General features: G+C 49.2%; 1 protein-coding gene across 7 annotated transcripts; it reads right to left on the bottom strand.

Moving 5' to 3' along the window:
* Positions 1-451: 451 nt before the first annotated feature.
* On the bottom strand, positions 452-27,695 carry ADGRG5 (adhesion G protein-coupled receptor G5). Of its 7 annotated transcripts, XM_042231699.1 has the most exons (14): positions 27,653-27,695; positions 25,651-25,739; positions 12,937-13,002; positions 12,469-12,570; positions 12,175-12,253; positions 11,402-11,558; positions 10,510-10,626; positions 9,708-9,851; positions 7,927-8,079; positions 7,094-7,215; positions 6,548-6,816; positions 5,611-5,728; positions 2,582-2,859; positions 452-2,206 (listed from the first exon to the last, which is right to left on the bottom strand). In XM_042231699.1, exons 4-14 carry the CDS (start codon positions 12,530-12,532, stop codon positions 2,106-2,108), a joined length of 1,602 nt encoding a protein of 533 aa, XP_042087633.1. In that variant the 5' UTR covers positions 12,533-12,570; positions 12,937-13,002; positions 25,651-25,739; positions 27,653-27,695; the 3' UTR covers positions 452-2,105. The 7 variants fall into 7 exon arrangements, with proteins under 7 accessions (XP_042087633.1, XP_042087632.1, XP_042087631.1 ...); XM_042231698.1 differs by lacking the exon at positions 12,937-13,002 and having other exon boundaries at positions 12,469-12,589; XM_042231697.1 differs by lacking the exon at positions 12,937-13,002.

The following is a 27,695-nucleotide window of genomic DNA, read 5'->3' as shown; positions in this document are numbered from 1 at the left end:
CAAGATGTGCCCAGAGAGGAGCTGGACCTTAGATGGATCAGCCTCCGAAACTCAGGTGGCACTGCTAACAATAATAACAAATATGAATGATAGCGGTAACCATGCACTGAGCACTTACCCTCTGCTGAGCCTCTTTATAACCAGTCCATTCTAAAGGAGATCAGTCCTGGGTGTTCACTGGAAGGACTGATGCTAAAGCTGAAACTCCAGTACTTTGGCCACCTCATGCGAAGAGTTGACTCACTGGAAAAGACTCTGATGCTGGGAGGGATTGGGGGCAGGAGGAGAAGGGGACGACAGAGGATGAGATGGCTGGATGGCATCACCGACTCGATGGACGTGAGTTTGAGTGAACTCCGGGAGTTGGTGATGGACAGGGAGGTCTGGCGTGCTGCGATTCATGGGGTTGGAAAGAGTCGGACACAACTGAGCGACTGAACTGAACTGAAGCCTCTTTATATGGATTATTTTATTTACCCTCCTAAACAGGTATTACTATTGCCCCTGTCTTACAGAGGGAAAACTCAGGCGCAGACAGGTGGAATGGTTTTCCGTGGTCACACAGCTGTCAAGTGGCAGGGCTGGCATTTGAGCTCCAGCCGTCCAGCTCTGGAATTGAACCATTATTTGTGTAAGAAATGAACAGAGGGCAGAAGGCCCCCCTCGGAGAAAAGGGATCTGGCTCCAGTTCCCGCCCTGTGATGTTCAAAGTCACCAAAATCTGTCTGATGGCCCGGAGCCAGTCACTGAGACCCCGTCCCAGCCCACTGCTCCAGCGCCAGATATGCCCAGAGCACAAGACACCAAGAGCCAGAGCGGGCGGCTGTGTTGGGAAAGAGAAGTGGCTATGTAGGCAGGACTGGCATTCCTCCTGCTGGTCACTCAGCACGCACAGTCCTGGAGGCAGGGCCTCTCCATCAGGTGTGTCATCTCCCCAGACAGGCGACCGCAGCATCTCCATTGGTTTTGGACCCACCGGCTTCTGATGTGGGCCAACATCGCCCCCTGGTGGGATTCCTGGGAAATGCGCTGGCTTCAGGAGTGATCTCCATCAGGACCAGTCAAGGGCAATGGTGATTCTCTGCAACAGTGACAGCTAACATAGCAAATAAGGAGAAAACAAGAATGTGCAGCATGACAAGAGACTTGCATAATTTATACCAATTTATAAATACTGTAGGCGCCTCCCAGCTCCAAGAGTATAGACCAACAAATGTGAGATTTAGAACACACATCCTCACACCTACCAGGGGAAATTCAAACCTGCCCAGTCCTCAAAATGCCTGGCCACTGGAGCTCAGGTGGAGGGGAACGAGGCACTCCCTTCCCACCCCCAGGAAGTCCTATGGCCCCAGTCACTAGTCTAAATGGCCTATAGGGGCCTGGGGAGCACTGGAGGAGGAGCCTCTGGGCAGGACAGGATCTTCTGGTCTTCAGGAAAGGTGGGCGTGGAGTTAGTCCACATAATCTGGGAGCAAACGGAAAAGAAACTTTGGACACAGGCTGATGAGGTCTCAAGCACTAGGTGGGTCTCTAAGCACTGGGCTGGGGACTCCCGGCCTGGGATGACCCTCTCCCCAAGGAAGGAAGCAGAGCCTTTCCAGCTGGTCAAGACCCTGCCCCCAGCTGCCCTAGGCCAGCTGCCCCCACCCTACTATGACCTCTTCCTCCCTGGTCTCATTCAATCTGCATAGAGCTCTGGGACAGGGCAAGACCAGAGTCATCTGTCCCCAGGTCACAGATGTGCAAACCGAGGGTCAGTGAGAAATGACAGGTCCAAGGTCAGATAGTGAGACTCAGAGCCAGGCGCTGAAACATGACCTTTTGACTCCACGACCAGTGCTCTGGTCACAGGCCTGGCCAGCTGGGCCGAGGCACCAGGGGCGAGCTGGCTGCCCCCACGTGGGGCTGACCTGCCTCGGAGCAGAATGCCAGAGGAGGCAGAGCAACATCCTGCCCTCTGGGCCTGGGGAAGCCGCGGAGGTGGAAAAGGCCCTCAAGAGGCGACAGTGGCCTCTGGCCTCCAGCAGCGGGCCTGCCATCTTCTCTTCTGCAGGCAGCCAGAGAGGCTGGGAGCTCCGGGCCAGAAGTCCAGGTCGTCCAGGCTACTGCACCATCTGGGAGGAGGTGAAAACCTCCATCTCTGCCTCGGCCTCTGCCTCTGAGCGGCACCTCTGAGAGCAGAACCACAGGAAGAGGAAGAAACCTGCAAGAAAAGACTGGTCAGCGGGAGCACAGAGCTGCCTGGGGCCTCCCTTCAAACCCAGGCGCCTTCTCGGTCGGAGTGAGCCGGGCCTCCCTGAGGCCCAGGAGTCATGTTCAGAAGCCCTCACTCTAGGAAGTCAAAAGGGATGGAGCGCAGGAGCTGGAGGACCAGCTGCAAGCCCGTAGGTTGCCTTTGTGCAAATTACAAGGTGGTGCCCCCTCTCTGTGGGCTGGCGTAGCCCCAAACCAGCCTGTTTGGGGCCAAACTTCAGCCCCTGACTTGCCCCCTTGACCTGGAGCCCTTCAGCAGTAGACCAGTACCTGCTGTCCACCGCCCAGCCCCCAGGGTTTCCTCCTCGCCGTCCACAGGCCCTACCGTAGAGCGAGTTGAAGATGGTGAAGAGGAAGAGCTGGGGCAGCAGGAAGACACTGAAGGAGAAGAAGGCCAGGGCCCAGGTGGTGCCCAGCAGCACGGTGAGGCCCAGCACGGTGACGGCGTCCCGGCAGGCCCGGGTGCCTGCTGCCTTCTCCTGTGCCCGCAGTTTGTTCAGGACCCTCAGCGCCCAGGCCAGCACCACCAGGTTGAAAAGGGACGTGAGGCCACCATAGCCCATGACCAGGACACGGTGCACCCAGGGGCTCTGCACCCAGCACCTGCAGGGGAGGGGTAAGTGCCGGGGTGGGTATGGCTCCCAAGGCCCGAGGCGGGGAAGCCACGGCCTCCTAGGCCTCTGGACTGTCTCCTGAATCCTGTCCCCATCATTTCTTGCCTGACTGCACACACGGCAAAATCCTGAACCTGGCTTTCCAGGGCGTGGGGGTGGGTAAAAAATGGGTGAAGTGGGTCAAAGGCACAAACTCCAGTTATAAAATGAGTAAGTCTTGGGGATCTGATGTACTAATGATGGCTACCATTAGTAATACTGCATTGCAGGGGAATTCCCTGGCAGTCCAGCCATCAAGGGTCTTTCTTGGAAAAGACCCTGATGCTGGGAAAGATTGAGGGCAGAAGGAGAAGCGGGTGACAGAGGATGAGATGGTTGGGTGGCATCACTGACTCAATGGACACGAGTCTGAGCAAACTCCCAAAGACAGTGAAGGACAGGGAAGCCTGGCATGCCACAGTCCATGGGGGTGCAAAGAGTTGGACATGACTGGGCCACTGAACAACAACAACCACCAGCTGTTAAGACTCCATGCTTCCACTGCAGGGGGCACAGGTTCAATCCCTGGTCCATGAACTAAGATCCCACGTGCTGTGAAGTGCGGACAAAAAGTTAAAAATAAAATAAAAATAAATAATACTGCATTGCATATTTGAAAGTTGCTAAGAGAGGAGAGTTCTTACCGCAGAAAAATAAATTCTATAACTACATATGGTGACGGATGTTAACTTATGCTGTGCACCTGTAATTAATATAGCGTTATATGTCAACTGTTATATGGGCTTCCCTGATAGCTCAGTTGGTAAGAATCTGCCTGCAATGCAGGAGACCCCGATTCAATTCCTGGGTTAGGAAGATCCACCGGAGAAGGGATAGGCTACCCACTCCAGTATTCTTGGGCTTCCCTGTGGCTCAGCTGGTAAAGAATCCACCCTCAATGTGGGAGACCTGGGTTTGATCCCTAGGTTGGGAAGATCCCCTGGAGAAGGGAAAGACTACCCACTCCAGTATTCTGGCCTGGAGAAGTCCACGGACTTTATGGTTATAGCAGAGTCGGGCACGACTGAGTGACTTTCACTTTCACTATATGTCAATCATACTTCAACTTTAAAAATAAAACGTGTAAAAAAATTTTGTAAAAATACATACATATGTAGCAAGGGTGTTTTAAATGCAAGTGAATGAAAGTTGCAAAATCCAGGGTAAGAGGGGTAGGGGAGAGGTGAGGAAGACTCAGGAGAAGCCAGTTCTTAGCTGGGGGGGCTCACTAACACCTCTGCATTGACCCACCTCCTGTCCTATGGAAGTGTCACTTCAGTTATTTTGCCCATGTCAGCAAATTATATAATAAAACACACATTCAAAGAGTCCTAAGTCACACTTCCTCAGAGAAACCACCCGACCCTCACAGTGAGAGGAATTAACCTCACCTCAGCCTCACTCTCAAAAGTCCTCTCCAACACCACAGTTCAAAAGCATCAATTCTTTGGCATTCAGCTTTCTTTTTTTTGAACTGCGGTGTTGGAGAAGACTCTCGAGAGTCCCTTGGACTGCAAGGAGATCCAACCAGTCCATCCTAAAGGAGGTCAGTCCTGGGTGTTCATTGGAAGGACTGATGCTGACGCTCCAATACTTTGGCCACCTGATGTGAAGAACTGACTCTTTGGAAAAGACCCTGATGCTGGGAAGAAATGAAGGCAGGAGGAGAAGGGACAACAGAGGATGAGATGGCTGGATGGCATCACCAACTCGACGGACCTGAGCTTGAGTGAACTCCGGGAGTTGGTGATGGACAAGGAGGCCTGGCGTGCTGCGATTCATGGGGTCGCAAAGAGTCAGACACGACTGAGCAACTGAACTGAATTAAAAAGCCCCGCACTGTGCCCAGAACCCTCACTTCCCGGAGGCTGGGGTGAGCAGAGGTTGGGGAGCAGGGAGTCAGGCTGCCTGTGACCAAGTCCCACCTCTGCCTGCCCCCACTGGGTCTCCCTGGGCAGGGCTCCTCAGCTGCCTGTGCCTCGGTTTCCCTGACAGTAAACAAGGCTGACAATACCACCTGCTCCCGCTGTGAGGATCAGTCAGCCCTGAGCAGGCCTGAGCTGATCTCAGTCAGGAGAGGAGAAAGGCCACATGGCCATCTGCTGGTGATGGGTCTACAGGGGGTTATTAAGCTGTTTCTTCCATGTCGCCTGTTAGAAACATTTCATCACAAGGAAAAGATTAATGTCCTAGGGCACAGGAAGGAGGGGCAGAGTCTGTTCCTCAGAGCCCCCCAGAGACCCCCCTCCCCCCCACACATACGCTGTGCCCGGTCCCTGGGTTGTTCCCGGCCCCCACAACACTCTCTTCTCCGACCAGGAGGGTTTGAGGGCTGGCGGTGCCATCCTACGCCAAGAGAGTGAGTGAAGCAAGGTGATGAGGAGAAAGGAGAGTCGGGTACAAGCTGAGCTCCACCGCAGAGCCTGAGAGCCGCCGGAGCGTGTCTGGCCGACAGCTGCCAGGAGGCAGATGCTTCCTAAAGTTAGCTGGCGGCGATGTAATAACTCATCCATCCGGAGACCTTGAGGATCCAGCAGAAGGGGTGAGGCAAAGCCCCCTGGAAACCACGCCCTCTGGAAGCCGAAGCCCCCCCCCCCCCGCAGCCAGCGCCTCGCCCACAGGTCGCCCCATCTAGAGCCCGAGGACCTAGTCACCCTGCTGCCAGAGCCAGGGAGCCTGCCGCAGCCTTGAGCGCACTCACATTGACATGGTCTTGAAGCCCGTGCTGTTTCCCTGGCTGTCGGAGAGCTGGATCCTGCAGGGTCCGTAAACTGAGCTCTTGATGGCAAGAAGGAGCAGCACTAGGAAGGCCGGGACCCCTGAGGAGTGGGACAGAGGCTCAGAGTCCTGTCAGGAGATCCCAGAGATGCGCTGCTATAACAGTTCTACTGGGCAAGTAGTGGGGAAGGAAGGAGACTGCTCTGAGCCCCCGGCCGCTGTCAGTGTGGTCCAGACTCAGAGGAATTAGCCCGCCTAGTGGCCTTAGAGAAGGCGATCTTCCCAGGGAGTGCAGTGGTAAAGAATCTGTCTGCCAATGCAGGAGACGTGGGTTCGATCCCCGGGTCAGGAAGATCCCCTGGATAAGGAAATGGCAACCCACTCTAGTATCCTTGCCTGGAAAACCCCATGGACAGAGGAGCCTGGTGGGCTGCAGTCCATGGAGTCGCAAAAGAGTCAGACACAACTGAGCGCCCATGCTCGCACACACGCTTAGAGAAGGCTGATATGAGCGAGGGCTCTAGGGTGGGATTGCAGCTGTAGCAGCAGTGGTCCTGCTGAGAGGGTGTGGCTGGGAGGTAATTGGAGAGAGGATTTGGGAACTGGTGAGGAAACAGAGAGGCTAGGGATGCTGATGACGGTGGTACCAGAGATGGTGGTGAACACAAGGATGAGGATGGTGGTGGTGATGGAGGCAGAGGCGACGGTGGAGGTGATTGATGATGGTACGGAAGATGGTAAGGAGAGTCGTTCTGGAGGTGGAAGTGGTGATAATAGTCATGTAGGAAGTGGTGGTGGGTGTTGGCAGGGATGGTGACCGTGGTCATGGCAATGGAGGAGAAAGAAAAGGACAGAGGGGACAGACACCCTAGACCTGCGGGAAGCCTCAGGAAGCAAGAGGGCAGGGAGACGGTGCTCACCCCAGCCCACGGCACAGAGCTTGAGCACGTATCGGCGGATGTAGATGTTGTAGACGCGCCCGAGTAGGAGGTAGAGGTTGAAGCCTTCAATGGCCATCCAGGTGAGGCAGCTGAGCAGCGCGTAGTGCAGGGTGGCGGCCAGCGCCACGCACGCTGCCCCGGGCACTGGGGGCGTGGCCAGCACAGGGCTCAGCAGGAAGGCGATGTTGAGGAGCAGCACGGAGGCATGCAGGTTCATGTGGATGCGTGTTACCGAGTCACTCTGCTTCCTGCGGGTGGGAGCATGGCCTTCCGTGACCTGGATGTCCCCAGGTAGCGCTGCTCCCTGGGCTCATAGACACTTAATGACTGGGACACAGGTCAAGAGGGGCAAGGACCCAACAGCAGCCACACACAATGAGGCTGGTCTCCTGACTCCACTCCAACCCCATCCCGCCTTCTGCCTTCCGGGAAAGCCCACCTGACTCTCGCGGGGCCAAGTAGAAAAGAAGGAGGCATTCTGGGCAGCAGTGGATGGGCAGGCCCAGCATGAGGGCAGGGGAATACCTGGCCTGGACGTGCAGCAAGACAGTGAGCAGCGAGGCCACGATGGAGATGCTGCAACCCACCAGGGAGATGTAGGTGAGAGGCGCCAGCAGCTCTGCAGGGATAGGGGCCTGGGAGATTTGCTGTGGGGGAAAAGGCAGGGGCAGAAGCATGGAAATGCCCTCCCCTGCCTGAATCAAAGACCTGCCAAGACTTCAGCTCCAAGCCTCCATCCCCTACAATCCCATCCGCGATCCTGATTTGAAAACAGTCGTGGCAGACACAGCGGATTTTCTGTCTCTCGACTCCCACCTCTCCTTCCTCCCCACCTTCCCTCTCTTAGGCACTGGGGTGGACCCTCCCCTGCTCCTGCTGTGTGCAGTCAGGGCACCAGGCCTGGCCTATCAGAGCCCTCCCAGAGCCCACAGTGATTGGCTAAGGGATGGGCATGTGACACACTCTAGGCCTATGGGACTCAGTCCCAAGATTTTGGCTGGCAGAATTGGTAAGAAACCTGAACCCTAGTAGGACCTACAACAGGAAACACTAGCAGCCGTATTATTATTCCGTGGGGCGAGCCTGTCTGAGAACTAAGCTAGCACAAAGCAAGCGCAGTGGAGAGACTGAGGTAGAGTCCTGTCTTGGTGATATTGAGTCCCTGGATCAAGCCATGCCTGAAGCCTAACCCAGCCTTTCAGGGAACATGAACTCATAAGTTTCCTCCCCCCTCCCCAATTAAGTCCCTTTGAGTTGAATTTCTGTCCCTTGCGCCAGCTTTTACCTTTCTGCTCTGTCCTAGATGTGGGGCCCTCTGCACCTCTGACCACCCTCGTCCAGACTGGATGCACACATACCATAAGAACAGCAAAGTAGGTGAGGTGGTTGCAGCGGCAGAGCACCTGGGAAGGTGTGGGCCGCTCCGTGCGACAGCCCTCGGGGCTCCAGGCCCCCCACTGGTGCTTGCTGGCTCTCTCCTTCCAGAAGACACAGGTCACTGTGTAGCCTTCCTAAGGGGAAATGCTGGAGTTGGGTGCATCCAAGGGGTGGTGGGGAAGGGCATGGATCAGGGTCTGGAAATTGTGGGGTCAAACGTGACTCAGCTGCACCCTTGTCAACATTTTACCAGGCACCAGCTGTGCTTTAGCATCAGACAGACCCAGATTCCAGCCCTACCTCCACCCTGGACTCTGAGAGAGACCTGGGAAAGTCACAGAGGTTCTCTGAACCTCAGTTTATTCATCTGCAAAATGGGATCATTTATACTCAAGATACAGGCTTCCCGGGTGGTGTTAGTGGCTAATGCAGGAGACATAAAAGATGCAGGTTCGATCCTTGGGTCAGGAAGATCCCCTAGTGGTGGGCATGGCAACCCACTCCAATATTCTTGCCTGGAAAATCCCATGGACAGAGGAACCTGGCAGGCTATAGTCCATAGAGTCGCAAAGAGTCTGGCATGACTGAAGCAATTTAGCACGCATACTCAAGTCACACGGATGGTGGGGTCATCAAAGACAATAAGGAATCTTGAGTACCCAGCTCTGGCCAATACAGCAGGTACTCTATGATCAACTCTCCCATTTCCCCTCCTCCCCATGGGGAACAATGATGGTCCAGACCCGTCCCAGTGAGGGAGAGAGTCCTTTACAGACAACCCTGATGCCAAGCCGTGTGGTTGGAGAGGTGAGGGAAGTGAAACAGGCATGCCATGGAGACCCGCAGAGGAAGGGGTGGAGGGGTCCTGAGAAGGGAAGGGACAATGAGGACTGAGGCCTTAAAGGACGCATCAGATTTTCTCTAAGTGGAGCAAGGACATATTAGGTGGAGGGAACTGCAGGGGCAAAAGCTCAGAAGAATGAAATGAAATGTTGATGGAGACATTGGGAGTGCAGAGCAGTTCTGATGAGACTGGGTGAAGATAGGGCCAGAGTGTAGGAGCTCTGGGCTTTGCAGGAATGCCATCAGGGCTTTTGCCCACCCAGCAGCCCTTCTTCCTTCTTTTGGCATCAACATCTGTACTTTCCTTAAGGACCCACCCCTCTCCCAGTGACAGGTCATATAAATCCAGCCCAGTCCCTGGGCCATGTGAACACAGCCTGGCTAGTCCACCCCATCCCCCTGGGAACAGTGATGGTTCAGGGATGGACACATGATGCGACTGGACCTTTTGGGTCTGTTATGGGATCCTGATTTGCACTGGCAAGAAAGAGCCCCCTGAGAAGAGGGGAAGGAGGTCCAGCACTTCAGCTGCCATCTTGCCACAGAATGGAAAGCCAAGGCAGGAAACCGCTGCTGAGAAATGGACACTGAGCCATTACGGCACCGTATCTGCTCCTGGATCCAGCTGTACCTGAAGCAGTCCTGGACATTTCATGGACAGGAGGCAATAAATTCCCTTTTGTGTTCAACCTGGCTTGAGCTGGTTTTCTATCATTTGTGATTCAAAGAATCCTGACCAATGAGTGACTAAAAGCTTCTCTCTCATTTCTTTGGCAGGAATTTTCAAAACATTTCAAAATTTAAAGCAGTTTGTTTCTAAGATAGTTCCACAGGGCTGGGTTTGCTCAAACCAACATTCAACGGGATAGCTACAAGAGGATAGGGATGGGCTGGAAATGGGGGTGTCCCCCAACAATACCAGGCTTTGGTTGTGCCAGAAGCTGATGTTCACTGGTTCGCTGAGGTTGCTCACGTATCCATGGTTCAGCTGGGCCCCCAGAACATAGTTGCTAAGCAGAGATGAATTGATGTCTTTCTGGAAGGTCAAGAGAAGGAGGGCTGACTGGAGGGAACAGAAGGAGACCCTGGATGAGGTCCGAGAGCCCCCTTCCCCAGCCCCTCCTCCCTGGATGAGAACAAGCAGCATGGCATTCATGTGCACAGCTGTGCCAACCTGCTAGGCTTTGCACGTGCCGCCCCTTTCACCTGGAGCCCCGTCTCTCATCACCTCCACCCTCACTTCCCATCTGTTAAATGGATTCCAGCCTTGTACCCTCCACCTCACCCTACCCCAACTCACTGTCAAAGCCAAGCTTAAAAGGCACCTCCTCTGGAAGCCCTCCTGGATTGCTAATTGGGAACCATCCTGACCCCACCCTGACTCATTCATCCCTTTGAATCTATGATTATACTTAACCTTGAGCTAAAATTAAGTCTCTAAGGTCCTGGTCTAATTGTTGAGATAGAGAGTTCTCTGAGGACAAAGATCTTGTGACCTACTTGTCTGCCTCCCGTTTAGGGACAGGCGCATACACAGAAGATTTCTTAAGTCTCATTTGCATATTATAATAGTGCCTTCCTACTATTCTGCTCAAACGAAGGCCCAGAGAGGGGTGCTGACTGGCTGAGGTTGCAGATGGCCAGGAGGAGACATGGATGCCTGCACTGCCCCCTGGAAGTGGTCAGCACCCACCCTGCATGGCCCACCAGCCGGGGCTAACCTGGAAAAAGCGGGTGCTGGAGAAGTAGATACAGATGAGACGAAGATCCCCAGAGCGTGTCCTGCAGGCATTCTGGGTCAGCTCGGCCGGGAACTGCATGGCGTGCTGGGGCTGGGCCTGCAGAGGGCCAGAGACAGGCTGGGCCCCATGTCCACAGTCCTCCAGACCCACAACACCTTCACTGTTCCCCACTCTCTGGGGAGCCCTCCCAGCGCTCCCAAGCACTTCCTATCTTGGAGCCTCCATGCACAGAACCCTCTCCTGCCAGGCTGCACCTCCACCCAAACTTCCCGAGAGCCTAGGCCTTCCCTTCAGGCTGTTCTGGTCTTGAGCTGGGGTCTTTTCTCCCACTCAAGTGGGGCCCTGAGGATGGAACATCAGCACCCAACACCCAGGCATTCTGCAGGAATCACACCAGGGCCCTCACAGGGGGCTACCTCACCCCAGGAACCTGCAAAAGCAGGAAATCAACCCTGAATATTCATTGGAAGGACTGATGCTGAAGCTGAAGCTCCAGTACTTTGGCCACATGGTGTGAAGAACTGTTTCATTGGAAAAGATCCTGATGCTGGGAAAGATTGAGGGCAGGAGGAGAAGGGGATGAGAGGACAAGATGGTTGGATGGCATCACTGACTCAAGGGACATGAGTTTGAGCAAACTCAGGGGGACAGTGAAGGACAGGGAAGCCTGGCGTGCTGCAGTCCATGGGGTCACAAAGAGCTGGACACAACTGGGTGACTGAACAACAGCTCACAGCTATTAAGGCAGAGTCCAGAGCCCGGGCTGGTGGGAAGGCGGGTGATGGGCCCTGGGGAAAGTCTAGACCTTCAACCCCTGGAGCATTTCTGGGGTAGAGGCTCTGAATACCCTCAATCCCTGGGCATCTCTGACCTGGGGGACCTTCTCCACAGCGGCACTGCTCAGAGAGAGGCCAGTGAAGTTGCAGTTCAGCTTGAAGGCCAGTGCCTGGATGATGTGTGTCTGCAAGGTGAGGTTGTGGCCCCCGAAGCTGGCATTGAGCAGCCTCAACTCTAGGCCATGAACGAGCCTGAGGGTGAGAGAGACAGCCAGATCCCCAGGTAAGGATGGAAGCAAGAGGGACCCTCCACAGCCTCCCCGAATCCCACACCCCTGTCACTCCCACCTCCAAATATCTGCACACACAGTGTTCCTGGCACACCCTTACCTCTCCACCCCGCCCATCTCCTTCTCCCATTTTATCTCCACCTCCTCCAAGAAGCCTTCCCTGGCTGCTCCCCACTGGCTGAAATGCCCCACAGTCCCTACACTTCCCTGTTAGGTTATCAGCATTGGCCTGTCACCCTGAGCGCCTAGGGTTTTGAGTCAGAGACCTCGGAGAGCCCAGTCCATTCTTGGAGCCCCTTCCCAGAAAAATGCACAGAGACCCACGATTCTGCACTGGTCTCATGGCGCCCACGGCTAAGGGCCCCCAGCCAGACAGTAAACTCAGTGAGAACAGGGGCGCGTCCATCCCACAGCTCCAGAGCTTGGTGCCTGGCACACAGCAGGTACTCAGTAAATGAGTGTTGAATAAACAAATAAGCAGTCTATACTGGAGTGCCCCTGGGCCACCGAGTCAAGATACAGGCTGGGGGTGGAGGCAGAGGGGACTCTGAGAAGGCGAGGAGGGATGCCCTGCTCACTCAGCAAAAGACGTGTTGCTCCTCCTCTTAGCTGCCGCCTCCATTCTCTTCATCCAGTCCAGGGTCTCCTGGGATGCCTCTGCGAGGAACGAGTCCAACAACCGCCTCAGCCTCTGTCCACAGCTGTCCCCCCAGCATCCCCCACCGCTGGCCATCCCATGGCCTCTGGCTCTTCTGCCCCAGGGCAGAAGTGCCCTCTTTTCAATCTCCCTTGGTTTGAGGCCACCCCAGCTTCACATCAAAGTCAGAAGTCCCGGCTAGGATGTTTCTTGCACCTCAGGGAAGCCCTCTTACCTGCCATCCTGCTCTGAGATGCCAAGAGGCACAGGTAGAGGAAAGGGGCCCAGCAGCAATCCATGTTGTATATCAAATCTCCTCCAGGAACTGGCTCCCACACTGGAAAACGTGCATGTCTCTGTGACCACAGTAAATGAGCCTCCTCTCACCCTAGGCATCTGGCCTGTCCCTAGATTAGTAGGGCAGCATCTTACCTGATCCTCACACTCCTGCATTCCACAGATGCGGAAACCGCAGCTCACAGAGCAAGGGGCTTACTTCGAGTGAGGCTGCCTGAAGCCAGATCTCCTTGAAACCTGAATCCTGGACCATTTTTACCAAGCCTGCCATTTGCAACTCTGTCTGAGTCACTCCCTCCTCCCCAAAAAAGGTCTCTCTAGGGGCCTCCCCAGGACTCTGACCTCACCCATGGGAAAGTTGGGAGTTGCTTGTCATTCACCCTGTCCAGCCCTGTCATTCACCCACCATGTGACTTTGGGCAAGAATCTGTCCCTCTCTGATGAAACTGCCAGCAGCAGCCGCTGTGGGGAACTGGAAAGTTAGAAGGGAAAAAACAAGAATGAAGAGTCTGGGGAGAAGGATAGCTTTGATGATAATCATGGATGGTCAGAGGCCACCAAGAATCACGGCAGCTGGAGGACAGCAGGAGAACCACTGCCTTTGTCCACAAAGAATTCCTCCAATGCTCATTGTAAAGTAGAATGTGATTCGAACATATTGTTAAGTACTCTATTCAACATTTGCTTTGAAACCTCATCTTCCTTTTCACCTATTTTTGTGACTGCCAGAAACCACAGCAGCTGCTAGTTATGAATTAAGATGTCAGGCTCAAATTTTTGAAAATAAATCCAATGATTTGGTTTTTTTTAAAAAAAGGATCTTGTCCCTTTCTGCCATAATTCCCTCAGTTTTAAAATGAATGGGCCACAATGTTCATCGCAGCACTGTTTATAATAGCCAGGACATGGAAACAACCTAGATGTCCATCAGCAGATGAATGGATAAGAAAGCTGTGGTACATATACACAATGGAGTATTACTCAGCCGTTAAAAAGAATTCATTTGAATCAGTTCTGATGAGATGGATGAAACTGGAGCCGATTATACAGAGTGAAGTAAGCCAGAAAGAAAAACACCAATACAGTATACTAACACATATATATGGAATTTAGGAAGATGGCAATGACGACCCTGTATGCAAGACAGGGAAAGAGACACAGATGTGTATAACGGACTTTTGGACTCAGAGGGAGAGGGAGAGGGTGGGATGATTTGGGAGAATGACATTCTAACATGTATACTATCATGTGAATTGAATCACCAGTCTATGTCTGACGCAGGATGCAGCATGCTTGGGGCTGGTGCATGGGGATGACCCAGAAAGATGTTATGGGGAGGGAGGTGGGAGGGGGGTTCATGTTTGGGAATGCATGTAAGAATTAAAGATTTTAAAATTTAAAAAATAAAAAACTAAAAAAAATAAAAATAAAAAAAATAAAATGAATGGGCCAATTTCTGCTTAAACATAGCAAATTTATGTCTGCCCCTGAAGCTCCACTAAAATGAGACTGAATGGGACATCCCTGGCGGTCCAGTGGTTGAGGCTCTGTGCTTCCAATGCAGGGGACATGAGTTCAATCCCTGGTTGGGAACTAAGATCCCACATGTTGTATAGTGAGGCCAAATATTTGTTTTAATTAAGAAAAAAAAGAAAACAAATTTCTAAAAACTAAAAAAAAAAAATGAGAGAGAATGAATAAAACAGACACAAAGCCACGAAACACAGGACAATGGGAAAGAAGACAGCAGCAGATGAGAGATCTCACTAAGACTTTGGCAGTCACGAAGCAGGTGGCTGTCTGGTTTTAAAAGAACAAAAGCAGGCCATGAAATGTTGAACCCAAGTGCTTGCGTCAGGGAGGAGTACAGGCGGTGTGGGATCAGTGAGGGACAGGGAGAAGGCAGCGAAGTCAGCTACGGGGGAACTTAGGAACTAGAGGCTTTGGAATCTCTGAAGGTGGGATGGAGGGTGAGGTTAAATGGGGTGGGAGGGGGTGTGGGGTGGGGGTTGTTGGTTGTGAATCTTTAAAATGACCAGCTGGGTCTCCATATCTCCTCTGTCACCTGGAACATCCTCACCACCTTCCCCTCCCCAACCCTGTCCCAACTCAAAGTACGTTCCCTGGAGACAATGCACCAGAGAGAATCGGAAGGGTCCCATTCTGTGGAGTGCCATCCTGGTACGGGAAAATGAAGCCATACGCCCTCTCCACCGCCTCCTCCAATCAGCCTCCGGAAGACTGCAGCAGCCAAGTAATGATGCTCCAAGGCAGGAGAACATTCTTCTCTGAAGAACCAGTCATGCCAAGAAAATTATCCTCTAGTTACTGACATTTTGGTGCTCCTTAATATAACAGCCTAGACCAAACTTAAGGTGAAGCTTCACCAGTCACCAAGCCCTACCAGGAAATTAAGTTCTTAGTGCTCAACCAAGGATCCCTCAGTTCAGTTAAGTTCAATTCAGTCACTCAGTCATGTCGGACTGTTTGTGACCCCATGAATTGCAGCACACCAGGCTTCCCCGTCCATCACCAACTTCCAGAGTTTGCTCAAATTCATGTCCATCAAGTCGGTGATGCCATCCAGCCATCTCATCCTATGTCGTCCCCTTCTCCTCCTGCCCCCAATCCCTCCCAGCACCAAAGTCTTTTCCAATGAGTCAACTCTTTGCACGAGGTGGCCAAAGTACTGGAGTTTCAGCTTTAGCATCATTCCTTCCAATGAACACCCAGGACTGATCTCCTTTAGGATGAATTGGTTGGATCTCCTTGCAGCCCAAGGGATTCTCAAGAGTCTTCTCCAGCACCACAGTTCAAAAGCATCAATTCTTCGGCGCTCAGCTTTCTTCACAGTCCAACTCTCACATCCATACATGACCACTGGAAAAACCATAGCCTTGACTGTATGGACCTCTGCTGGCAAAGTAATGTCTCTGCTTTTGAATATGCTATCTAGGTTGGTCATAACTTTCCTTCCAAGGAGTAAGCGTCTTTTAATTTCATGGCTGCAGTCACCATCTGCAGTGATTTTGGAGACCAAAAAAATAAAGTCAGCCACGGTTTCCACTGTTTCCGCATCTATTTGCCATGAAGTGATGGGACCAGATGCCATGATTTTAAGCCAACTTTTTCACTCTCCTCTTTCACTTTCAACAATAGGTTTTTTAGTTCCTCTTCACTTTCTGCCATAAGAGTGGTGTCATCTGCATGTCTGAGGTTATTGATATTTCTCCAGGATTTTTAAACATACACCTTTCTCAGGAAGCTGCTGGAGGATGTGTTCCACAAAATGAGAGAGTAAATCATGAAAGAACACATAGGGTACAGGAAAACCTGCCAGAAGAGACGTGAAGCTACTCCCCAGAAAATGCATGATGAGAAGGCCCAGGCTGATGGCTGGACAGCAGGCCTAGGGCGCATGCCATCCAGATGGAAGCAGAAGACAGAAAGTTTCCAGGAGGGAGGTCTCAATGGGTAAAAGAAAGAGGCAAATATACAGATTGTCTGACAGGTCTGAAGACATAGGAAAATTATTTTGAGAAATATCTTACAGAAAGCTTGCAAATGAAAAGTAAAAAAGAAGCAATTAACTTCAGGAAAATCAAGTTGTACAGGAGAGAAAACGTAATCTTGCTACACAAATGGACATAAAGTATAAGATGTTTATAGCATTATAAAATCTGTTTTTTATTTGGCTGTGTCACTCTGCATGCCAGATCTTAGTTCCTTGACCAGGGATTGAACCCCAGGCCCTAGCAGGGAAAGGGCAAAGTCTTAAGCCCTGAACTGCCAGGGAATTCACTATATTTTTTAAATTGTATAAAAACCACATAAAAATGATTTTGACTTCCATTTATGATGTAGAGAGCCACAAGAGAACATCACTCCCATCTTGACCATGGAAAAAGCCAAATGATGTACAAAACTGGTTTTTTGAGTCTGTTCGAGAACTGAAGTCACAAAATAATCAGATAAACTGGTTTCCAATGGTTGATAAGCCCTTCAAGGATGAGGTGTTTCACCTCAGTGGTTGCCAAAAAAAGCAGATGAGAACAACTGATACCGTAATGGATTCTTTTTTTAACTTTTTATTTTATATTGGAGTATCGCCAATTAACAGTGTTGTGATAGATTCAGGTGGACAGCAAAGGGACTCAGCTATACATAGACATGTATCCATTCTCCCCTAAACTTCTCTTCCATCCAGGCTGCCACATAACACTGAGCAGAGTTCCCTGTGCTATATCTGCTGAGCTAAGTCACTTCAGTTGTGTTCGGCTCTGTGCGACCCCATAGACAGCAGCCCACTAGGCTCCCCCGTCCCTGGGATTCTCCAGGCAAGAATGCTGGAGTGGGTTGCCGTTTCCTTCTCCAATGCATGAAAGTGAAAAGTGAAAGTGAGGTCGCTCAGTCGTGTCTGACTCTTAGCGACCCCATGGACTGCAGCCTACCAGGCTCCTCTGTCCATGGGATTTTCCAGGCAAGAATATTGGAGTGGGGTGCCATTGCCTTCTCCCCTGTGCTATATGGTAGGTCCATACTGGTTATCCATTTTATTTTTTCAATCATTCAGAAACATTGTTTAATAATATTCTTATCAAAATAAAGCTTACAGAAAAGTTCACAAATCATGCATCTTGGTGAATTATCACTTGGGTTTCCTGGTGGCTCAGGCAGTAAAGGATCTGTCTGCAATGCAGGAAACCTAGGCTCGATCTTTGGGTCAGGAAGATCCCCTGGAAAAGGGAATGGCAACCCACTCCAGTATTCTCGCCTAGAAAACTCCATGGACAGAGGAGCCTGGTGGGCTACAGTCCATGGGGCCGCAAAGAGTTGGACACGACTGAGCAGTTAACACACTTTATCCATTTCAAGTATAGCAGTGTGTACGTGTCCATCTCAAACTCCCTAACTAGCCCTTCTCCCTTTCCTTCCCCTCTGGTAACCACAAGTTCATTCCCTAACCTGTGAGTCTCTTTCTGGTTTTCAAGTAAGTTCATTTGTATAATTTCTTTTTAGATTCTGAATATGAGGGGTGGCATATGATCTTAGTGAATTCTTAAAGGCTGAGTATGCATGAGAATGCCAGTTTAAAACCACTGAGAGCCCCAGACACAAGGGGAGTCTATATCCGCTTGACCATTTCTTCCCACAGTCCTCTGCTGGTGCTCGTGAGAATGACTGGGGGTGGGGCAGGGACCTGAGAGAGCCCCTGTGGTGACATGGGCGTGCTGAGGTTTGAGGGTGAAGCCTATACGAGCCCCAGGCCATGCGTGAGTATGTGATGGTGACTGGCTGCTGCGACAGACAGACATCTGTGCCCTGGCCTTGCCGTGATGAGACCCTCATCCATAGGTCCTGACTTGTTATAAGGAGAAGGTCTGCTGCCTCACAGAGAAGTGAAAAAACCCAACAAGAGTTTTCTCTGGCAGTCCAGTGGTTAAGACTCCACACTTCCAATGCAGGGGCACAAATGTGACCCCTGGTCAGGAAACTAAGATTCCACATGCAGCACAGTGCAGCCAAATAAAAACCACCTACCCCAGACCCTGCACAGACACTAAGCAAAAACTGCCACTGGTACGGAGTAGCCAAACCCACTAGTGCCCAGGACTCTGCACTGTTATAAAACAAGGGGCTGCTCCTGCTATGAGAAAGGCAGGACCTTCATTCACACCTAGGACGCCTCCACCAATACATGGCAGGGTTTGGGCTCCATGAGGGTGAAGGAGAAGAAGTCAGCCAGCACTGAAGAAGAGGCAGAAGTAGCCAGTCACTGAATGAGAAACAGGAAAGCTAAGAAAGCCCCAGTCGTGGGGCTCAGGCACAAGGCTATCTAAGACTGAAACTTAGAGCAAGAGAACCAGAAATCTACTGCTTCCATCAAAAATTTTGCACCAAGTAATAAGCAACAGCTGTCTACCACTGGCAAAGGGGCCAGAACACAAAGAAAGATTCCCTCTGTGTTGCATGCATGCAAGGATGAAAGTGGAGTAGGATTACCGAGAAAATCCATGTGGGACTCAAGGGCTCACACTAAGCACAGAGTAATGGAGAAATATGATGCTTATGCTGCAGAGAGGTACCTGCAGCAACAAAACTGTAACCCAGATCGACCTCAGACTGCACTGACTCAGTGAATGCCTCTACTTAAGCCATGACACAGGAAAGACGCCCACTTCTAGGCATAATTACCATTTTCCTCACTACTGTGCTTTCACACAATGCCTTGGTATTCAGTCAAAGCTTATAAATCAAGAAGAAAGAAACTACTCATTGTCAAAAGATAAAAGAGACAAGAGAAGCAGAGCCAGAGATGACCAAAATGTTAAAACTATTAGATAGCGACTTAAAGATACATGAGTATGGAAAAGCAGGGGGTGGAAAGGTATGCTCCTAAGGACAGATGGGAAATTTCAGGAGAGCAATGGAAACTATTAAGGAGAGTCAGGTAGAAATGAAATACTCAATATCATTGATAAAGAATTTCTTCAATTGTGAAGTGAAAAAAAGTAAAAGTGTTAGCTGCTCAGTTGTGTCCAACTCTTTGAGACCTCATGGACTGTAGCCTGCCAGGCTCTTCTGTCCATGGAATTCTCCAGGCAAGAATTCTTGAGTGGATTGCCATTCCCTTTTGCAGGGGATCTTCCCGACCCAGGGGTGGAACCCAGGTCTCCTGCATTGCAGGAAGATTCTTTGCCATCTGAGCCATTGAAGGCCTATTAATCAGCAAACCAGATACAGCAAAGTAATCAGTGAATTTGAAGATAGAACAATATAAATAATCTGAACTGAAACACAAAGAGTAAGAAGAGCCAAAATAAAACTCAAAACAGTAGGACAAGAGCAGATGGTCTAATAAACATGTAATTTGAGTCCCAAAAGGAAGAGAAAGAACATAGAAGAAATATTTGAAGAGATAATGGCTGAAATTTTTTCCAAAATTAGTGAAAGACAACATACTACAGACTAAAGAAACTCTACAAAACTCAGAATAAATATAAAGAAACCATACCTAGACACATCATAGTCAAACTGATGCAAAACCAAAGATTAAAAAAATCTTGAAGGCAGAGAGAAAATGAAACAATAGATACAGAAGATAAGAAATAAGAACAACAAGAGAGTTCTCAAGAAACTATACAAACCAGGAGATAACACAACTACATATTTCAAGAAAAACGTGTCAGCCTAGAATTTGATGTCCAGTGGAAATATGTTTCAAAAATGAAAACCAAATAAGAACTATTTCAGATGACCAATGGCTTAAAAAATTCATTTCCAGCAGCTGTGCTGGGCTTAGTTGCTCAGTCATGTCTGACTCTTTGCAACCCCATGGACTGTAGCCCACCAGCCTCCTCTGTCCATGGGGATTCTCCAGGCAAGAGTACTGGACTGGAATGCCATACCCTCCTCCAGGAGATCTTCCCAACCCAGGGATTAAATTCAGGTCTCCTGCATTGCCGGTGGATTCTTTACCATCTGAGCCACCAGGGAAGCTTAAGAATACTGGAGTTGGTAGCCTCTCCCTTCTCCAGGGGACCTTCCCAACCCAGAAACTGAACCAGGGTCTCCTGCATTGCAGGCAGATTCTTAACCAGGTGAGCTATCAAAAAGCCCCATTTCCAGCAGACCTGCACTAAAAGAGATATTAAAGGAAATTCTTTTGGCAGAAGAAAATTTATACCAAATGAAAACATGGACCTACACAGAGAAATAGAGTGTTGAAACTGACAAAAATATGTCAAATACAGAATGAATTTTCTCAATTTTAACATCTGTCTAATGTAAAAATGGCGACACTATATTGTGAGGGCTCATAATACATGCCGAAATTTTAATGCACCACAAAAAAATAGCACTATGGGCAGAAACAACACCAAAAAATCACCTATATAAGGAAAAAGTGGATAGCTTGAATTTCATCAAAAATTAAAACTTCTAATCTTTGAAGATCATTGCTTAGAGAGTGAGAATAAAAATCATAGACTGAGAAGAAATATTTGAAAACACAAACTTGAAAAAAAAGTGCATCTGGACTATACTGAGAATTCATAAAACTAAACAAGAAGACAAATAACCCAATAAAAAATGGCCAAAGATTTAAACAGTCCCTCAGCCGAAGAAGATACACAGATGGCAAACAAGCACATGAAAAGATATTCAGTATCACTAGTCATTGCTGCTGTTGCTGCTAAGTTGCTTCAGTCGTGCCCAACTCTGTGCGACCCCATAGACGGCAGCCCACCAGGCTCCCCCATCCCTGGGATTCTCCAGGCAAGAACACTGGAATGGGTTGCCATTTCCTTCTCCAATGCATGAAAGTGAAAATCAAAAGTGAAGTCTCTCAGTCGTGTCTGACTCTTTGCGACCCCGTGGACTGCAGCCTACCAGGCTCCTCCATCCATGGGATTTTCCAGGCAAGAGTACCGGAGTGGGGTGCCATTGCCTTCTCCACGGAAAGGGAAATAAAACCATAAAGAGAAGTCACTACACACCTTCTGGTGTAGCTAAAATCAAAACGACCGGTAATATCTTGTGTTACCGAGAATATACAACAGCTGAATTCTTATGCATTGATGGAAGGAATGTAGAATGGGACAGCTACTTTGAAAAGGGGCTTTCCTGGTGGCTCAGCAGTAAAGAATCTGCCTGCAATGTAGGAGTCTCAGGAGACATGGGTTCAGTCCCTGGTTTGGAAAGATCCCCTGGAGGAGGGCATGGCAACCCACTCCAGTATTCTTGCTAGAAAATCCTATGGACAGAGGAGCTTGGTGGGCTACAGTCCATGGGGTCACAAAGGGTTGCACATGACTGAAGCAACTTAGCATGCACGCAGGCAGGCAGTTTGAAAAATCTGAAAACAATACCAACTTCTATCAAGAGAATTCCCTGGTGGTCCAGTGGTTAGGACTTGGTGCTTTCACTGTCAAGGGCATGGGTTCAATCCTGGTTGGGAAACTAAGATCCTACAAGCTGCACAGCACAGCCAAAAAAAATTGCATCCAATGGTGAAAGATAAACAAACTGTGGTATATCCATGCTGTGGAATATTATTCAACAATAGAAAAGAGTGAGCTGCTGACATAGGCAACAAATGGCTGAGTCTCAAAATCATTATGATAAGTGAAAGAAGCCAGACAAAAAGGATTATGTATTTTATGATTCCACTTATATGATCTTCCAGAAAAGTAAAAACTTCCTGTTAGAGAACACATCCATAGTTTCCATGGGGTGGGAAAAAGGTAACTGACTATAAAAGAAGCCAAAGCAACTTTTCAGGGGGATGTGCTCCACTCAATGGCTCAGTCGTGTCCAACTCTTTGTGACCCCATGGACTAAAACTCACCAGGCTCTTCTGTCTCTGGAATTCTCTAGGCAAGAATACTGGAGTGGGCAGCCATTCCCTTCTCCAGAGGATATTCCCGACGCAGGGATTGAACCCGAGTCTCCTGCGTCTCCTGCCTTGGCAAGCAGGTTCTTCACCACTGAGCTACCTGGAGAGTGGGGATGGAAATACTCTATATCTGGATTGGGATAGACATGTATGTAGGACTCTATGTATTTGTCAAAACTCATCAAACTACTCTCCAAAAGTGTGAGTTTAGAAAACTAGTAGGTGAAGCATCCATAAACCAAATTTTTGAGAGTCAAGCCAAAAATATAGTGAGAATATAGGGGAGAGGAAGTAGAAAGGTGTGGAGAGGATAAGAAAGCTAACCTTCCTCCTTCACGGAGGGAGAAAGTCACCAGAAAGGCCCCACAGAGTTCCAGGAAGGGAGAACCACAGAACTCAAACACAGAACTTCTAGACCTGTTTGATGGTAACGGCAGAGAGAAGTAGTGAAGAGCATGACCTTTAATTTTGTTTTCTTTCTTTTTTTAAATCTTTTGGCCGTACCACTTGGCCTGTGGGATCCTAGTTCCCCAGGGCTCAAACTTGTGCACCCTGATGGAAGTGCAGTCTCAACCACTGGACCACCAGGGACATCCCCATGACCTTTAATTTTTCCACCATTGGATTTGCAAATACCGTATTACCCAGTGAGAGACAAGCACGCCCCACTCCCCATGAGAGTGTCAAGAGTTCAGCCTTTTCAAGAGAATCATTTGACAACACATACTTTTCATTCTGAATAGCCTCTGATCCAGGAAACTCATTTTTGTGAATTTATCCCATGTAAATAAGAGGGCAAGCCAGGTAAAATACATAGAAAAGTATTTATGATACCATTGTTAATCATAAAAAAGCAAAAACTATGTAAATGTTATTCCTCAATAGAGGAAACGTTACAAAAATTACAATCCAGTGCCACTCTGGAAAAGTTTGGTAATATCTTATAAAACTAAACATGTACCATATGACCCAGCGATCACACTTTTGGGCATTTAACCCAGAGAAATCAAAACTCATGTTCGCACCAAAACTTGCATAGGAGGGCTTATTTGCCATAGCCTCAAACTGGAAGCAACCCCAATGTGCCTTCAATGAGTGAATGGTTAAAAAAGCTCAGGTACATTTGTACCATGAACAACAACTCAGCAATTGGAAAAATATATTGACACACAACTTGGATGGGTCTCTAAGGAATCATGCTGGGGTGCGGGGGGCAGGGGCGGGAAGCCAGTCTAAAAATGCTGCATATTCTATAATTTGATTTATTTGACATCCTTGAAATAAAAAAATTACAGAGATGGAGAACAGATCAGTAGTTGCCAGTGGTTTAGGGACTGGCGATGTTTCTGTAAAGAGGGAGCACTAAGAAGCCTTGTGGTGATGGGAAGTTTTGTATCTTCATTGTTATACAAGAATCTACACTTCATAAAATTGCATAGAATTAAACACACACACACACACACACGTCAGTGTATAAAAACTGATGAAATCTGAATAAAGGTTGTGAATTGTACCAAAATCTATTTCCTGCCTCTGGTGTTGTACCTTAGGTATGAACAATGTTACCATTGAAGCAGATTGGGTGAAATGCACACAAAAATTTGTGTGCACATTTTTTGCAACTTCTTGCTAATTTATCATTTTTTCAAAATTAAAAGTTAAATATAGTACAATGGATTGCCATTTCATACTAAGAATTGTGATGTAAACAGCCACATAGACGAGGAGCACAGAATATCATTGAGTGGGATGCCATGCCTGCTGCTCAGCTGTATTCGACTCATTTGCAATCCCATGGACTGTAGCCCACCAGGCTCCTCTGTTCATGGAATTCCCCAGGCAAGAATACTGGAGAGGGTTGCCATTTCCCTCTCCTGGGGATCTTCCCAACCCAAGGATTGAACCCTCAACTCCTGTGTCTCCTGCACTGGCAGGCGGATTCTTTACCACTGTGCCACCTGGAGAGCCCATCGAATGGAAAGGGCAAGTTAAAAATAGCTCGTGTAACATAATCACTGTGGTATTTGAACTTCTTCACTGAGGTATTTGAACTGTGGTGTTGGAGAAGACTCTTGAGAGTCCCTTGGACAGCAAGGAGATCCAACCAGTCCATCCTAAAGGAAATCAGTCCTGAATATTCATTGGAAGGACTGATGCTGATGCTGAAACTCCAATACCTCCAGATGTTGTTAACACCTGCCTTACTTGCTGCATGTGCAACTTCATTATCCGCCCATTTTTGTATAGGGTTAGACTCTTCCTTATCAACCTCTAGAAACTCTTTATATAATAGGGAAACTAGCTCTTTGTCTATTATATGAGTTGCAAATATCTTTCCTCATTCATCATTTGCCTTTTGACATTATATATGGTCTCTGTTTTTTTTTTTTTTGCCAGGTATCTTTCTTTATTTAATATAAAAATTTTCTATAATAAAAATTACCAGTGTTTTCTCCTTGGGCTTCTGGATTTTGAGTTTTAGGTAGAAAGACCTTCCTCATTCCAACATCATAAAGGAATTTGCCTAAGATTCTTCTAATACTTTTAAGGTTTCATTTTTTTATACTGGAATCCCCAGTCCATTTGTGTTGATCCTAGAGTATGCAATATAGATTCAAATTTTTTCCTGGTGGTTACCCATTTGTCTTAACACTATTTTTTTTTGCTGCATCACGTGGCTTGACTTGTATGATCTTAATTCCCCAACCTATGCCCCTGCAGTGGAAGCACAGAGTCCTAACCACTGGACCCCTGGGGAATTCCCTTAATGCTATATATTAATATGTATGTTTATTTTTGTTTTAAAAGAGAATAAAGACTATGGAGTCAGAGCGTTGGGTTCTTATTTGTTTGGCTATTAGGTTAATATTTGAGTTTTAGGTAAAAAGACCTTCCCCATTCCAATATTATAAAGGAATTCTCCTAAGTTCCTGCTAATACTAATACTTTTAATGTTTCATTTTTTAATTTTCTTTTGGGCAATTCACTTACCCTCGCAGAACCTCAGAGATGGAAAGAAATGATTTAGGGGGACAAAGGAAATCACTGAATAAGATCATCTGGAATATTTCTGGTGAGAAAACTGAGAACCCAAGAATGCAGAAAAGATTCCCTTGGAGTACAGATGGGGAAACAGGCTCAGCCAGTGATGTGGACTTGACCTCCAGGGTCTGGACCCTAAGACTGGGTCCCCAGGCCCTTGGTCATGCTGCTGCCAGACAAACAGAGGGAAGAGGAGTTTAAGGAAATTAAGGCCAAAGCAGAAGCAATCCCTCCCCCAAGCACCCAAACAGCAGCTGTGGTTTCCATCCCCTTTCCCAGGAGCAAACCACAATCTTCACTTCTGCTTGCGACCTCCAACATTCCCCTCCCCATCCTTTCAGAGAGACCACCACTCACCATTACCCCACACCCTCAGCCATCTCATTCTCATTCAGCCATCTCAAATAGCACAATTCACCATTTGAGGCCTTATAGGAAATAAGAGGGGGCTTCCCACATGGCGCCAGAGGTAAAGAACCCACCTGCCAAAGCAGGAGACTCAGGTTCGATCCCTGGGAGGGGAAGATACCCTAGAGGAAGGCATGGCAACCCACTCCAGTATCCTTGCCTGGAGAACCCCATGGACAGAGGAGCCTGCTGGGCTACAGTCTATAAGTTTGAACAGAGTTAAACACGACTGAAGCGACTTAGCACACAGCACAGGAAATAGGACTCCCTTACCTGAGTCCCAGGAAGGTTCCGCTTGACAGTGGCAAAACTGAATACCACACAAGCATTTGCCTGGTGTTCTTCTGCGGCCAGTGGGCAAGCTGAAACACAAACCCAGACTCCAAGTCAAGTGCTCTCCCCTGAGATATGATGCAGCTTCTAAAAACTGGCTGGGGGGCTGAGTTGCTACCAGGAAGAACAAAACCCTAATCAGGTCAACAGAACATGAGGGGACAAGTGGTGCCAGAACAGAGCCTTTGGGAGATGTAAATTCTATAACCAGTTCCGGTATTCAGCGCCTGAGCTGTGAGGTTAGGCAAGGAACTTGACCTTTCTGTGCTGCACGTTTTCTCAACTGTAAAATGAGGCCAAGGTCATCTATTTCCTAGGGCACGCGTGCTAAGTTGCTTCAGTCGTGTCTGACTCTTTGAGACCCTGTGGACTGTAGCCTACCAGGTTTCTCTGTCCATGGGATTCTCCAGGCAAGAATATTGGATTGCCTATGCCCTCCTCCAGGGGATCTTCCCGACCCAGGGGTTGAATCCACATCTCTTATGTCTCTTGCATTGGGAGGCAAGTTCTTTACTTCTGGCACCACCTGAGAAGCACGTTTCCCAGGGAGAGAGACTCAAACGACCATATCCATGATCCACACTCCTGGGAATCTGAGGCTCTGACCCAGATTCCCAGCCAGAAATACACTTAGCAAGAGAACCCCTGCCTTCCTCTCCCTCTCCTGAGCTGGCTGTGTACCCCAAAGCCCACCCTCTCCCCAACAGTACCAGAGCCCACTGAGCCAGTGTGCTCCTGGGTAGGGCCCCACGTGCTCCTCCCAACAGCTGCTCCTGCCAACCACAGACTGGAATTCCCACCTCCGCATCCCCCACGGCCTGGGTGAAAGTGAACCTGTGGTCTCTGCAGGGAAGTCCTGACAGCTGCTATTATTTCCCAACAGGAGGTCCCACAAGGGCCCAACAGGGGGGTCTATGACCCAATCAGATCCAGAGCCTTTGCCTGAGACACACTGTCCCCAGGCTCCAGTCCAGGTCACTCAGAGGAACTGCGCCTGCTCTGATCTGCCCAACATCAACTCTGTGCCAGCCCCTCACCCCTGTCACCTGAGATGCAGTCTACTGGACTAGCCCCATTTTACAGATGAGAAAACTGAGGTCGAGAAAAGCAAAGTTCAATGACTTGCCCTAGGCCACAAAGCGGGTAAGGGGAGGAAAGGTTTGAACCCAGAGCCTAACTACTCCTTAATTGAATCATCTATTTTTCAAAAACATAGATCTCAACAACAGATACTCATTTATAACACAGGGAACTATATTCAAAATCCTATGATAAACCATCTTGGGAACTTCCCTGATGTCTGCTGGTTAAGAATCTGCCTGCCAATGTAGGGGACACAGGTTTGATTCCTGGCCCAGGAGGATCCCGCATGCCTGGGGGTCAACTAAGCTGGTGTACCGCAACTATTGAGGCTCATGCGTCCCAGAGCCCATGCTCTCCAACAAGGGAAGCCACCGCAATGAGAAACTCGCGTACCACAACCAGAGTAGCCCCTGCTCACTTCAACTAGAGAAAGCCCACGCGCAGCCAAAAACGAACTGATTAATTAACTTTAAAAAACCATAATGGAAAAGAATACTTGAAAAATAATGCATATATAGCTGTAACAGAATCACTTTGCTGTATAACAAAAGTTAACATGACATTGTAAATCAAATATACTTCAAGTTAAAAAAAAAAAAAGAAATATGTCCCCACCACCACTGGAAAACAAAAGAAAGCCAAAAACATAGATGGCTACAGTCCTGAGATTAGGAGTTGCCATCAGAGGCCCAGGAACCGGTGAAGGGAAGGCAGGTGAGCCCCACCTTGCTGCTCCGGCGATGTCACCAGCCCAACAACCACCCAGGGAGGGGTGCGCCCAGTGCCCGCTGGGGACCCAAGGGTCAGGACAGAGTCTAGGAAGAGCGGGTCATGGAGAGACACAGACAGAGGGGCTGACCTGTGTGGCTGCTGCCGTCTCGATGCAACGCCCGCGGCCTTCT

The sequence above is a fragment of the Ovis aries genome, chromosome 14 (genome assembly GCF_016772045.2).
Source record: "Ovis aries strain OAR_USU_Benz2616 breed Rambouillet chromosome 14, ARS-UI_Ramb_v3.0, whole genome shotgun sequence".
NCBI lineage: Eukaryota > Metazoa > Chordata > Mammalia > Artiodactyla > Bovidae > Ovis > Ovis aries.
Note: the sequence above shows the minus strand (reverse complement) of the source record. Positions and strands in the feature narration are given on the sequence as shown.